The 15,382-nt window shown below is 43.3% G+C and overlaps 1 protein-coding gene across 2 annotated transcripts in view; it reads right to left on the reverse strand.

Moving 5' to 3' along the window:
* Positions 1–15,382, reverse strand: part of PGGT1B (protein geranylgeranyltransferase type I subunit beta) — an 85,503-nt gene that overhangs the window by 38,669 nt on the left and 31,452 nt on the right. For both annotated transcript variants that reach the window (XM_030193499.1, XM_030193498.1), the window contains exon 4: positions 41–192. In XM_030193499.1, coding sequence (XP_030049359.1) covers positions 41–192 — 152 coding nt within the window. The remainder of the gene's footprint in view (positions 1–40; positions 193–15,382) is intronic.

Here is a 15,382-nt window from a genome sequence, read left to right on the forward strand (position 1 = left end):
AGCATTAGTTACTAAAATGAAAGAAAAATCTTGACTGTACCTTCCATCTTCTAGCTGAAGTGCTCTTAATCCTGCCAAGCAGGCATCAACGTGTACACGACGCAGATCATCTCCAAGAATAACCAAGGACGACAGCGCAGTATAAGTCATTGCTATGTGTCCACTGTCATAGGGGTGAACTACACCAGGTCGCTAAGAAAAAGCAGAGGAGTCATGCATTTATGCTAATTTTTTATACTTCTTAATTTACATCCCACATTTGATGTCCATGCTTCTTACATCAGAAAATTATGATCATGCATAGAAATACTTGTGGGATAATGGCTTCACATTTTATGAAACTAATTCCTGAGATTTGAATTTATCTAAAAGATGGGAGAAGACACTTGCTAATGTAGTGTAATTCAAAGCAGAATATAGGTCTAAAACTCAAAAATGTAACCTTAGGTTAAATGGAGGCGATAGACGTAGAAAACATATAATAAGCACAGGGGATCCTTAGCCATGGGAAGAGCTAGAAAAAATATTTTGAAAAAACTTAGGTGACAGTTAAGCAGCTCCTCCATGAGACCCAGCAGCAAGGGGGGGGGGGGGGGGAGGTTCTAGCATACACAGGGCCAGGAAGGAGCCAGCCCTATATGGACTCCCCTTGCTGCATAATCACCCCCTCTCTCATAACCCAGATGGGTGCAGATCCTCTGAATAGGCCAACAGTTGCTGCACAAACAGTGGAAGCTGAGTTGTCTTAGAGGAGGGTAGAACAGCCCTAGGTGCCACGTGCCAAAATTTTGATCACCCAGATGACCAGTAGTTTCCAGACCAGTCATGGGAAAATGAAGCTGTAGTCAGAGATCATGTATGGCAGTTTCCCAACCCTGAACTGGAAGCATAACTAATACACAGTGAATATGTCTGAAATAGATATGCATATACTGAAGACCTAATATAGGGAAAATCTCTCATGCATATTTATTCCAAATATCCTGAAAATAAGACCAATTAGGTGTGCTTCTAGAACAGAGCTGGGAGCACTAAAACAGGGTACACAGGACTGCAATTAGGAAAAAGAGGCAAAACTGATATGAATTGCAGTCCCTTTATATCATCATATTCTGTATTTCTAAAACTCGCTTATAAAACAACTAGTAAAAAAGGCCCGTTTCTGACACAAATGAAACGGGCGCTAGCAAGGTTTTCCTCGGAGTGTGTATGTTTGGGAGAGTGTATGTGAGAGTGACTGTTTGAGAGTCAGAGTGAAAGTGTGAGTGTGTGAGAGAGAGAGTCTGGGTGTGAGTGTGTTTGTGAGAATGAGTGTGTGTGCAAGTGTGTAGGTGAGACACAGTGTGAGAGAGAGTGTGTGTGTGTGGGCGAGAGAGAGAGTGTGTGTGAGACACAGTGTGAGAGAGAGTGTGTGTGTGTGGGCGAGAGAGAGAGTGTGTGTGAGACACAGATTCTCTGTTTGAGTGAGTGTATGAGACCAAGCGAGTGTGTGAGTGACTGTGTGGCACATAGAGAGTGAATGTGATACAGTGTGAGACAGAGTGTGTGAGAGTGAGAGTTAGAACGACATTGCATATCAGAGAGAGAGTGTGAGCCGTGCCCTGCCAATCCATGGCCATCTGTCCCCTGCTCCCTCCATTCATCCTTTTCCAGCAATTCCCCTCTCTCTCTGAGCCCTGCCCTCCCAATCAATGCCCATCCATGCTCCTCTGTCCCCTGCCCCCTCCATTCATCCCTTTCCAGCAATTCCCCTCTGTCCCTGAGCCCTGCCCTTCCAATCCATGGCCATCCATGTTTCTCTGTCACCTGCCCCCTCCATTCATCCCTATCCAGCATTTTCCCTCTCTGCCTGAGGCCTGCCCTGCAATCCATATCCATCCATGCCCATCTGTCCCCTCCATTCATCCCTATCCAGCATTTCCCCTCTCCCTGAGTCCTGCCCTTCCAATCCATGCCCATCCATGCTCCTCTGTCACCTGGCCCCTCCATTCATCCCTATGCAGCATTTCCCCTCTCTGCCTGAGGCCTGCCCTGCAATCCATATCCATCCATGGCCATCTGTCCCCTCCATTCATCCCTATTCAGCATTTCCCCTCTCCCAGAGTCCTGCCCTTCCAATCCATGGCCATCCATGTTTCTCTGTTACCTGCCCCCTCCATTCATCCCTATCCAGCATTTCCCCTCTCTGCCTGAGGCCTGCCCTGCAATCCATATCCATCCATGCCCATCTGTCCCCTCTATTCATCCCTATCCAGCAATTCCCCTCTCTCCCTGAGCCCTGCCCTGCAATCCATATCCATCCATGCCCATCTGTCCCCTCCATTCATCCCTATCCAGCATTTCCCCTCTCCCTGAGTCCTGCCCTTCCAATCCATGCCCATCCATGCTCCTCTGTCCCCTGCCGCCTCCATTCATCCTTTTCCAGCAAGTCCCCTCTCTCCCTTCCATGACCCCCCCCCCCCCCCCGCATCCACGCTCCTCTCTCTCCCATGTCCCAGCCTGGCCCGCCCTCTTCTTCCCCCCCCCCCCCCCCCCGCATCCATGCATCGTTTTGTTTTTTTTTTCTTCTTTTTCAATTTACCTCCGTGGCGTTTCCGGCAACGAAGCGTCAGGGAAGGAGGCGGCGCTCCCGACGTCTAGCTTTCCCTTCGCTGTGTTCCGCCTTAAAAAGAAGGCGGAACACAGCGAAGGGAAGGCTAGACGTCGGGAGCGCCGCCTCCTTCCCTGACGTTTCGCTTCCCGATTTGTTTGTTTTGTCGCGAGGGCGGGGCAGAGACGGCTGGCTGGCTTGAAGGCTTCACACCACGAATCCACGAACCCTACAGCCTCAGTGACGTCAGATGGCTTCAGGGCTTCACAGAACGTTGTCCTCAGAACGTTGAGGGTGCGTTTTATTATATTAGATATGCCTACTGGAGGCAAACAAAAGCCCATGTGCTGGGAATAACCACCTTGCACTAGGCAGCCCCGTATTTTCAACCTGCTCACCCTGTGATGGGAGCCAACTTCGCAAAAATCTAGACATAAAGCAAAAAAAGAAAGGAGGCAATAGCATATGAAACCTCAGTAGCTGAGTAACAGCCTGTATGGTTAACATTTTTTTATGCTGACTTTCTTTCAGAAAATCAAACCAGCTCAAAATAATATAATCACTGGCCAAGATCAAGCACTTATAATGTAATTTGCATGCTGCCCTGTTCTAATATAATATTTACTTTGTCATACATAATTTTTGCACAACTGGATTTGTCAGCCCTCAAGAATCATTTCTAAAGCGGTCTTGAAATCTCCTTTCCCTTCTCCAAATGAAAGCCAATTCTCTTCACTCATCTTCAAAAAGCTCCCTATGCTCCCTGCTGCAAACAGTCCTCAATATAATACTGCCATTTCACCACCATGCTTTATTGCAGAGCAAGGTGATATACTCAGTTTTACACCTTGCCTATCGCTTAGAAGACCAAGAAGTTCAACTTCCCCCTTGTGATTGAGAAGCCATCTTTCCTACCCCCTCCCCCCCCCCAATTATAGCTCTGTAGGCACACTGCACATCTGATATGGTTGGACCTGGGGCAATGTAGGGTTTTTGTTTCCTGCTGTCTCACCTTTGCTGGGCTGAGGCCTGGTTAGGCCTGTACCATCTTTGCTGAACCAATATGGATTCTGCAGTCTGAGGCATCAATACAACATGAACCAGGTTTTCTACAAAGGAAACTGCTTTTGGCACAGCTGTGCTAGCAACTTCACCATCCAAGTACATACATGCACTAGCCTTCCAGTTATCTTCTGGGAAAGTGTATAGGAGCACACCTCACAGAGACAGTCTCCGGGAACATCTGTGAACAATGGAGGAGAGTTTGATACTGACTGATGCTGGATGCCCACAAGGCCCCTTACTGTCATGAATGTATGTGACCTAGACAGATGGCGTGTGATTGGTCCATGATGGTCATCTGTAGACTCGGAGGGAAGTGCTAAAGTTGGGCATATGAGAGAGAGAGACAAAGCAGAAGAGAAGAAGATTCCTTGGTGTAAGGATCTCTCTGAGGAAAGAGACTGAATTGCCCAAACACCTGTGACCTGTGCTGAGCACAGCATAAGGTCAAGTTCAAAAGTGGTTCTGTGGCTTTCTGTGAACTGAGTAATCAGCAGTTTTGCTGAACAGAGAGCTTGGGCTAAAACCTGATCAGAAGGCTCGCAGGAGAATTCTGTTGTAGCCTGACATGGGAGGAGCCAATTCATCAGTCCATCTGGACTCCGAAGCTACAGACCTCAAGGGTGAGATACAAGACTTTTCCTTTTATGCTGTTTCGTTAATTTTGGTTTTTGACTGTGAAGGACTGGTAGTCTCAGGGCCTGTGGTCATTAGCCTAACTTTGCTCCTAAATTGGCAAATGTTTTGTTACATTTGTACCCCGCGCTTTCCCACTCATGGCAGGCTCAATGCGGCTTACATATTGTATACAGGTACTTATTTGTACCTGGGGCAATGGAGGGTTAAGTGACTTGCCCAGAGTCACAAGGAGCTGCCTGTGCCTGAAGTGGGAATCGAACTCAGTTCCTCAGGACCAAAGTCCACCACCCTAACCACTTGGCCACTCCTCCACTCCATCTCTTCTAAGGATATATATGGTGATGTAATCCTTATGGTATATTGTGGAGAATATTTTTGTATATTGCTTTGCATATTGCATTATATATTCCATTTTGGCATTATTCCTTTCATTGGTGGACAGCCTAACAAGAATCTAAGGGCCACATTTAGGTACTATCATCTCCTTAGCCAAACGAATCCAGAGTAATTCCTGTTTGAGTGATTTTCTGTTACCAACCGTGCCTACAGCAGAAAGGAAGAGTGCTGCTGTAAAAATCTCAGCACACAGTACAGGGTATCGTCGGAGGAGATGCATCCTCCTAAATTCTCTAAGCCACAGATAGTGAATTAATAGTTGGACATTGTGGAAAACACTTTATGAAGTTAACTGCTATAGAAACCTAAAAAAAAAAAAAAAGAGGTAAAATACTGCATATGGAGGTCTATTTTCAAATAACTTACTTATAAAGTTGCATAGTAATCTATGGAACTTTGTAAATCTAAGTAATTTGAAAATGAGCCCCATAGTAATATATTACAGGACAACAGATAAAGACCTGCACAGTCCATCCAGTCTGCCCAACAAGATCAGAATCAAGTATGAGTTTTATCTGTCCCCGCCACTTCCAGGGCAGAGACTGTAGAAGTCTGTCCAGCACTGGCCTTGCTCTCCAATCACTGAAGTTGTCATCGAAGCCCCACTCCAGTCCATCCAAATCTGTCCAGCCACGATCAGGGCACAGACCAATTACTGGCATTGCCATCTAATCACCACTAAGCTCGTTTGATTCCATTCTTTCCCTACAGGATTCATTTTTGTTTTTCCACACACATTTTTGAATTCCATTACCATTTTCATCTTACCACCTCCCGCAAGTTTACTGATGCATTTTTCATATTCTAGGCAGGCATGTGTAATGTAGATAGGTTAGGTGTAAGGTTTGGATGAATGTGGGTGTGTGTGGAGCTGCTTTACCTTTGATATGTGATTTTAAAGGTTTGATATACTTGTGATATATAATAAAGTGCAATAAAGAATAGTTGGTATATGGTTGGGTATTGGTATTTCTCTAATGCTTGAGATTCTAAATCTGATTTGTTTATTCGTAAGGTAATTGGGAAGCAGATGTCCCATTTTATTGTAATTTGGATAGCAGAGCCTTTCTGTAAACATATTGACTCTGAAGCTTCCTATTTTGCCCCCTCCTTCTTCTATCACAGCAGTACAAAGTATGTACACACTTATTTGCTAATTTTCAAAGAAGAGAGATGCAGGTAGGGAGATTTCCCTATGTGTCCTGTCTGCCCTACCGTTATCCCTTATTGTCCTGTCTGTCCTGATTTAGATTGTAAGCTCTTTTGAGCAGGGACTGTCTTTTCTTCATGTTCAATTGTGAAGCGCTGCGTACGACAGGTAGTGCTATAGAAATGATTTGTAGTAGTAGTAGTAGGTAGGGGAGATTGTGTGAAAATGGGCTGAAGGCTAATTTTGCTTTCAATTTTATGCAAGAAAACATGTTTTTACCATTAGAAGGATCAAAAATATGAAATTTCTTGAGTGTTTATTACAAAGTAGGTTTATATCAAAGATGTTTAAAAAAAATTATATTTAAACTACTCAGCAACAGAGAAATAGTTGAGGCAGGCTTTAAATGTTGTACCCTTGATTTAAACTAAGAGCACATTCATTGAGTTTCTACTACCTAGTTCCAGATTTCTACAATGTCAGAAGCACAAGTATATGTATCAGAAAAAATATTAATGCTTCATGCATACTATAATGATTCTGCCACAAAGGCATTTAAAAAAAAAAAAAAAAAAAAAGGAGGGGTTAGCCTTCTTTCCAAAAGGATAATTTCCTAGCTCTTTTCTTAAAAAGATGCAAATATTTTTATTCACCAAACTCTACACAAATAATTTTGGACATACATTTTTCTAAGTCTCAGATTTGGGTGACTAACGCCCAGTATGAAAAAAAGTTACCACCAATAAAATTTTAATTTTGCCATTGTTTAAACAAGATCCCTTAAATTCTTTATTTCACTAAAGGGAGGGGGAGTAGATAATAAAGTGATTTACAACCATAACACACATTTCCCCTTAACATACATTACTGCCCCCCCCCCCAATTAATATCCCTCCCTCCAGAAGACCCTGTCCTTTCCTAAAAAAAAAAAAAAAAAATCGCCCACACCCCAAAGGCCTACCTTGCAAAATCCCTGGAGTCCAGAGAGGTCAGGGCAGGTATAATTCCCAGTCACTCCTGGCCCTCCCATCAAAGGGTTTAAAACTGCAACAGCAAACCACAGTGGCAATCTCCTGATACTACCGAGAGAGGTCAAGCTGCTGTATAAGGGCCTTTTCTACTTTTTACAGCAACCTGACGCTTAGTGGTAATATTATGAGACTACTGCTAGGGGTCCCCAGGAACCAGCAGGAGCTGGAGCAACTGGGAATTGCTCCTGCTGATCTCAATAGACCCCTGAGGATTTGCAAGGTAGGCCTGGGGAGAGGGGGGGGGCCTATGGGGGCATGTTAGAAGGGGGGGGGGGAACTTCCTTGCAGGTTGGCTGGCCCCTTTAAGCAGCAGCTGGGAGCATAGGGCCAGCCACAGCTTAAGGGCCTGATGCTCCTGGGCAGTTTAAGATTGATTGTGAGGATCTCTCAAGCAGCATTAATCATATACTGCAGGAGTGACTAACTCTGGGAAATTAAGATGCAATAAAAGTCAGACTTTTACCCCACCTTAATAAATACCCTTTAAATGTTTTATAGGGTATCTGATCAAAATATCCCCGACAAAAATGACCCCGACAAAATAGCCCCACCAATGCTCCCAACATAATAGTCCCTGACATAACAGCCACTGTCAAAATGGCCTGCCCACAATATAACCCTTGACAAATTAACCACATGACAAAAGGGCCCGATCAGGCTGCCCAGAATTTGGGACTGCATTTTTATTCCTAATATTCTTACCTTGTCTAACAGGATACGTTGGCAAGACAATGAAAATGATGACAATATCGTGGTTTTTTTTTTAATTAGCATGTTGATGGAAGAATAGTTTCTTTATAGGTACAAAAGTGTTGTCATACTAGGACAGACCAAAGGTCCATCAAGCCCAGGATCCTGTTTCCAACAGTGGCCAATCCAGATCACAAATACCTGGCAAGATCCCAAAAAAAAGTACAAAATATTTTATACTGCTTATCCCAGAAGCAGTGGATTTTCCCCCCAAGTCCATTTAATAAGGGTCTATGGACTTTTCCTTTAGGAAGCCGTCCAAACCTTTTTTAAACTCCGCTAAGCTAACCGCGTTTACCATGTTCTCTGGTAACGAATTCCAGAGTTTAATTACAAGTTGAGTGAAGAAAAGGTTTCTCCGATTCGTTTTAAATTTACTACATTGTAGCTTCATCACATGCCCCCTAGTCCTAGTATTTTTGGAAAGCGTAAACAGACCCTTCACTTCTACCCGTTCAACACTCATTTTATAGACCTTTATCATATCTCCCCTCAGCCACCTTTTCTCCAAGCTGAAGAGCCCTAGCCGCTTTAGCCTTTCCTCATAGGGAAGTTGTCCCATTCCCTTTACCATTTTCGTCGCCCTTTTCTGCACCTTTTCTAATTCCACTATATCTTTTTTGAGATGCGGCGACCAGAAATGAACACAATATTTGAGGCGCGGTCGCACCATGGATCGATACAAAAGGCATTGTAACGTCCTCATTTTTGTTTTCCACTCCTTTCCTAATAATACCTAACATTCTATTTGCTTTCTTAGCCGCAGCAGCACACTGAGCAGAAGGTTAACATATCAACGACGACACCTAGATCCCTTTCTTGGTCTGTGAGTCCTAACGTGGAAACTTGCATGATATAGCTATAATTTGGGTTCCTTTTTCCCACATGCTTTACTTTGCACTTGTTAACATTAAATGTCATCTGCCATTTAGACACCCAGTCTCGTAAGGTCCTCTTGTAATTTCACAATCCTCCCGCGATTTAATGACTTTGAATACCTTTCGGGCTTATTTTTGAAAGTGATCATCGGCGATCTTCCGACATAAAATCGGGAGATGGCCAGCCATCTCTCAAAAGCGGCAAAATCGGTATAATCGAAAGCTGCTTTTTTTTTACACCATCGCCGCTTTCCCGTTGCTGAGCCGGCGAAAGTTCAAGGGGGCATGTCAGCAGCGTAGCGAAAGCGGGACATGGGCAGGCATGGGCGTGGCTACCAGATGGCCAGCGTTCGCGGATAATGGAAAAAAAAAGCAGCGTTAATCAGTATTTCGCCAGTTTTACTTGGTCCTTTTATTTTCACGACCAAGCCTCAAAAAGGTGCCCCAACTGACCAGATGACCACCGGAGAGAATGGGGGATGACCTCTCCATACTCCCCCAGTGGTCACCAACCACCTCCCACACTAAAAACATAAAAATAAATTCCTTTTTTGCCAGCCTGTATGCCAGCCTCAAATGTCATACCCAGCTCCCTGACAGCAGTATGCAGGTCCATGGAACAGTTTTTGTTGGTTGCAGTGGACTTCAGGCAGGCGGACCCAGGCCCATCCCCCACCTACCTGTTCCACTTGTGGTGGTTAATATAGAGCCCTCCAACCCCCCCCCCCAAAACCCACTATACCCACATGTAGGTGCCCCCCTTCACCCATAAGGACTATGGTAGTGGTGTAGAGTTGTGGGGAGTGGGTTTGGGGGGGGGGGGATTTGGGGGGCTCAGCACCCAAGGTAAGGGAGCTATGCACCTGGGAGGTATTTGTGTATATATATATTTTTTTTATTTTTTTTTTTTACTTTACTTTTTAGAAGTGCCCCCTAGGGTGCCCGGTTGGTGTCCTGGCATGTCAGGGGGACCAGTACACTACAAATGCTAGCTCCTCCCACGACCAAATGCCTTGGATTTTGCGGGGTTTGAGATCGCCGGCATTTTTTTCCATTATCGCTGAAAAACAAAAACCGGCCATCTCAAACCCGGCGAACTCTGGCATTTGGCCGGGCCAAACCGTATTATCGAAAGAAAAGATGGCCGGCCATCTTTTTCGATAATATGGTTCAGCCAGCTGTTTGCAGCGGCGCCAAAATAGATTGCCGGCAATCTATTTCGCCGGCGCCGTTCCATTATTCCCCTCTTTGTGATCAGCAAATTTAATTACCTCACTAGTTACTCCCATCTCATTAATAAATATGTTAAAAAGCAGCAGTCCCAGCACAGACCCCTGGGGAGCCCCACTAACTACCCTTCTCCATTGAGAATACTGTCAACCCTACTCTCTGTTTTCTATCTTTTAACCAGCAGAACAGAGCATGAATACCAGTTTGTAGCTATAGAATTTTGTTTATATATGCTTTATGTAATTGAATGCTGGTAGGAGTCTATCAGTGAAGATTTCAGTTGTAGTTTATTATATTTTTTGTGATGTTATTTTTTCTTAGGGGCTGTTTTTGTTAAGGGGACTATTTTGTGTAGAGGCTATTTTGTTAGGGTGTTAAAAGTCAAGGGTTATTTTGTTACAAGGCTGTTTTGTTGGGGCTATGACGACTGGGTGCCGTTTTATACAACTAACCAAATTTGCTTCTTTAAAAAAAAAAAAAAAAAACGCTATTAAACCTCCAGTCAAAAGTAGAGCACAGAGACATTCATACAACCCTCTGAGCAAGAATGTTCCATTCACAAATGCACTCTGAGAATTTTTGTTTTTGGGTGGGGGGGAGGAAGTAAAGGAAGGGGTATGCAAAGTATAAAAATGGGGAACTTAATTTTTTTCAAAGTGGACTGTATAGTCAATTTTATGTAGCTAATTATATTTCTGCTGTTTTGATTCAGAAACACAGTTAAACTAATTTATTGTTAACAGCAACGATCAATAGTTAATTTAAACTTGCAGAGACAACCTAAGCCAAGCCATTGTTTTAACACAAAGAATAAAGCTAAAGCCATTAACAAAATAAGAAGGCACAAACAATAATATTATTTCAACAAATTATTCAAACAATGGACACAAAAGAATCCAGTACTTTGATGGAAATACATAAAGCTGAATGTGTGCACACTGTTGTGCACTGGGAGTGGTAAGAAAGATGTCAATACAGATATAATACAATATGCATAGGCTGGTACTGTTGTGCTCTATTATAAAGAAACACTATTGTCAGGAGAAACTACTGCTTACAACAGAACAAAAATTGTGATTAGGCCATACTCAGCATAAGCCACTCCTCTCCTCCATGTGACTGTCTGTGAAACCTCTCCCTGAAAGCCCCCCTACACGACCTCCATTCTTTTCACTGTTTTTCAAGTTCCCCAGTTTTGTTCTCCACCTCTCCCTTTTACATACAAAAAGTCTTATTCAAAGCAGCATCTCTGCCAGCTACTTTCAGCAACAGTAATGACAATGACTTGATGAACTGTTGGCATATGCAGTTTGAAGATGTGTAGGCTGACGGGAGGGGAAATGAAGGCCTAGACTACTGCAGCAACAATACAGTCTCGATTATTCAACCTTCGCTAATCCAACCATCCAGCGAATAGGACAGACCCCCTCCCCCTGGTGACATCACATTGCTGTTAAAAAGTGTACAGGTTCTCTTCCTGTTTTCCAGCTTTACATGTTGCTTGTTAGTGTTAATAAGCAATACTATATTTTAAATATGATACTTTATGCATAAAGAACAAGCATAGGGTATGTCTTCCATGCATTTTTTAAGGGGTTACCATCTGTATTATCAGACTTAACTTATCCGACAATGGCTTGGTCCTGTTTATGTTGGATTGTCGAGACTGTACTGTATTTTGTATTCATCTGTGTTGATATTCAAAGCAATTTAAATGATCAGAAATTAGATCCTGGCCATTCACATCGCTTGACTAGGGCTAACCAGGCATATTCAGCAGCATTTAACTGGATAGTGCCACTGAAAATGCCTGATAGTACCCAAGCCGAAACCAGCTACTTTGTGGGTGTTCCAGGGGCAGAGTTGGCGCTTTGCTAATTTGTGACAATATTCAGCCCTTAACTGTCTAAGATAACTTTATAAAACAGTTCTATCTTTGTGCAGTTCATCGTAGCCAGTTAAGTAATGTATATTGAACTTAACTGGTTATGTATTAGGTGATCGTGCTATGTTTGGATATTCAAATTTGGTGCCTGGACATGGCCCAGCATTGAATATCTGGAACGGCATTCACACATAGGACTCATCCCTAGGACTACTGTAGGAACAAAGGTTCCCCTGTACTCATGCAGATTAACTTTACTGATGTAAGCTTGCTCACCAACCCGGATATCCTCTTTCCAACTAGCTTTATATTTCTCACTCCTGTGACAGTCTGTTGTGGGAGAAATATTTCAGACCCCCACTATTTCCCCCCCACATTCATCATGCTTTCGTGGCTGTTACTTTCATGCCTGACTGCACTGCTTTTGGCCTATTCACTATCAGAATGCTGTACCATTTTCCCTACTTTTAGCATCGCACGACTGCCTTGTACTAGCCGGTAATCACCCTACTGGCTTTTCTAGATACCATTCACCGTTGCTTCTTGGGTTCTCACTGAAGTTCAGCCACTACTATTTCTCTTAGTGTCAAGAGCTCAGTATGTGTTGGCCTACTAAACTGCAGATCTTTATACACAAACCCCCCTCATTCGAGACCTTATTTCTTCTGGGCTTGACATACTCTGTCTTACTGAAAATGGTGAGGAAAGCTACTTATTTGAATGTCTATCCGATGGCTATGATGTCCTTTCCCTGGCTAGGTTTGCTAAGTAAGGAGGTGGCTTAGCAATTTTCTACTCTACTAAACTCCAATTAGTCAAGTTAGCACCTAAATTTTCCTATTCTGAGGCCTTAGTAGCTAGAGTCTGCATTCCTAATCCTTTTGTTATTGTTCTATGCTATTGCCCACCATCTCTGACCCAGGCTTCATGGGATTCCTTTTACCAGCTGCTTGCTGACGCTTCCATCTGTTATACAGATGTCTTGATCTTAGGAGAATTTAATATCCAAGTCAATAATTAGCAGAATCCCCAATTGAGACTTTGTTTCACTGCTATCCAACCTGAACCTCAGTCAACTAGTTCCTTTTCCCACTCATTAGAAGGGCCATACGTTGGATCTTGTTATGTGCTCTCCAGATTCCTCTCCTATGCTCGATTCCTTTGGCTCCAGTACCATTCCATGGACTGACCACTTGGCGGTCTATTTTACTATTAATCCCTTTCTCCAGATACCTGAGCTGTCTTCCTCTTCTTGTTGGTTTAGGCACCTTTCCTAGGTTGACCAACAAGCAATCACCTCATCGCTCTTCTCTTTTCCACCGGATTTTAGCTCCCAAGATCTTGACGATCAGGTTAACTGTCTTCACTCTGTCCTGTCTTCCTTACTTGATCAGACTGCTCCACTTAAACCATCCAAGGTCGTGGTCTCTCGCCATAAGCAACCTTGGTACCATAGCGGACTTAGTCATCTTAAAAAGCAACTACACAGGTATGAACATATGAACATTCCTGGAAAGACTAAAATTAAATTACCCTACTACCTACAACTCTATAGATCTAAACTGAAGAATTTAATTTTCATCTGCGCAAAGCCAAAGCACTCTACTTTGCAGAACACATTAGGAATGCCCCTAATCTTACTCGAGAGATATACTCCATTTTCACAGACTAACTTAATCTCCTAAGGAGCCTAGCAGCACCTCCCCACCATGAACTGCCTTTCCCAATATTTCTCTACCAAGGTTCAGGATTTACTCTCTCAGTACATCCTTCTGGTCCTCCACTACAGCATCACCTTCTCTCTCTGGCACTGCACCCAGTCTACCCTCCAACTGCAGTCCCTGTATTCCCTCTTGGTGGCCCTTACTGGTGACAAATCCACTTTCTGTGAATTAGACCCTCCTGGCTAAAAATCCCAGAATTAAATCTTTTACCTTATATCCTGCACGTGACCAATGCAAGTCTTTCTTCAGGGTAGGTCCCACAAAGTTTTGTAGTCTGCCATAGTCAGGCTTATCCTTAAGATGCCCACCCTTGATCCACAACTCCCCACTCATTATCGACCAGTTTCCAATCTATGCTTTCTTTCCAAATTTCTAGAAAAAGAGTCGTTTTCCTACAACTGTCTTGTCATAAAATCACTCGCCCTCCACCTAAGAAATCCAGTTTCAGGGCTCATTTCAGCACAGAAACCATTACCACTGCAGTTCTCAATGAAATCTACATTCACTGGGATAGGAACAAGGTTGTCTTGGCCGTCTCTTCTCTTATGCTTTTGATCTTGTGGACCACACTCCTGCTGACTCACACTTCTTCGCTTGGTCTTTCAGGGTCGGTGCTTTTATGGTTTTCCTCTTCTCTCTCTAATTACTCCTATACTGTTACTGTCTCCTCTCGGGCCTCTCCACGAGTACCGACATGTGGAGTCCCTCAAGGTTCTGTATTATCACTTCTCATTTTCAACTTATTCCTTAGTCCACTTGCTACTTTAATCCAGTCCACTCATTTCACTTTTATGCAGATGATATTTTGTTACTCTTTCCTGCCCCTCATTATAATCCTTCACTTGGGCTTCTCAAAAGATGCTTATGGCTCATTTCTGACTGGCTTGTTGCACACAAATTGGTACTAAATAAGGAGAAAACCATAGTATGCTGATTTTTCCATAGGACCTTCTGCACCAACTTCACCTTTGGAATGCTTTGGTTCATCTTTCCAACCGGTTGACTCATTCTGTTACTTAGGGGTTATCCTCGACTCACATCTTTCATTTGTTCCCCAGATCTCCAATGTTTGCCAAGCTGGCCTCTTTATCCTCTGTCAGATTAGAGCCATCCACCGTTACTTTATTCTTTATTCACTCTTTAATTCTCTCACTGCTCACAACCCAGTAAGACTATTGCAATATAGTTTAACTTGGCTGCATTTGGGCTAACATTAAAGTCTGCAACTCATACAGAATATGGCCATCCGGTTATTATTACTTATATAAAGTACTCCTTACACCTTAAATATCTTAAACTTATTTCTTTATTATATTACATATGCCTAATACCTCTACCCTCAAAACTCACATTCTCACGTTGCATTCACACATAGCTCACGGTGCCTTTGTATGTTGCCTTGTCAATTAATCAACCGTTTACCTTCTACATTCACTTTCTGATACAATGCACTAGCTAAACAGTTTCACTGCCTTGTTTCAAAACATTTCAAATCAATGCCTCCAGATCTACTTCGGGCATCCTTCTTAAGTATCGGTTAAAGTGCCTACTAATGTTCATGCTGATTTTATCAGTTCAGTTCCTTAGGTTCAAAGTCCAAACATCTTTGTATTTCCAAATAGCTGTGCTGGAAAGCAATTAAACCTGTGTTCCATGTGGAACCCCGCTGCGTGAGAAAGGCTAGCGAGGGACACTAGTCACCAACATTCACGCCTCATTGAAAAGACCTTTTTAAAGCCTTATAAAGCCAGCTGATATTCTCCTCTTCTCCAGTTTCTCTCTATGCGAGACCGCATTTAAATATGCGAGACCACATTTCGGAAATGTCCTTCATCAGGAGGAACTAGCACCCGATATCATCTGGATTTCAATCCAAATCAGAGTTTGTCTCCCTGCATCAGGAGAAGAGGAGAATATCAGCTGGCTTTATAAGGCTTTAAAAAGGTCTTTTCAATGAGGCGTGAATGTTGGTGACTAGTGTCCCTCGCTAGCCTTTCTCACGCAGCGGGGTTCCACATGGAACACAGGTTTAATTGCTTTCCAGCAC

Source organism: Microcaecilia unicolor, chromosome 2 (assembly GCF_901765095.1).
Source record: "Microcaecilia unicolor chromosome 2, aMicUni1.1, whole genome shotgun sequence".
Classification (NCBI taxonomy): Eukaryota; Metazoa; Chordata; class Amphibia; order Gymnophiona; family Siphonopidae; genus Microcaecilia; species Microcaecilia unicolor.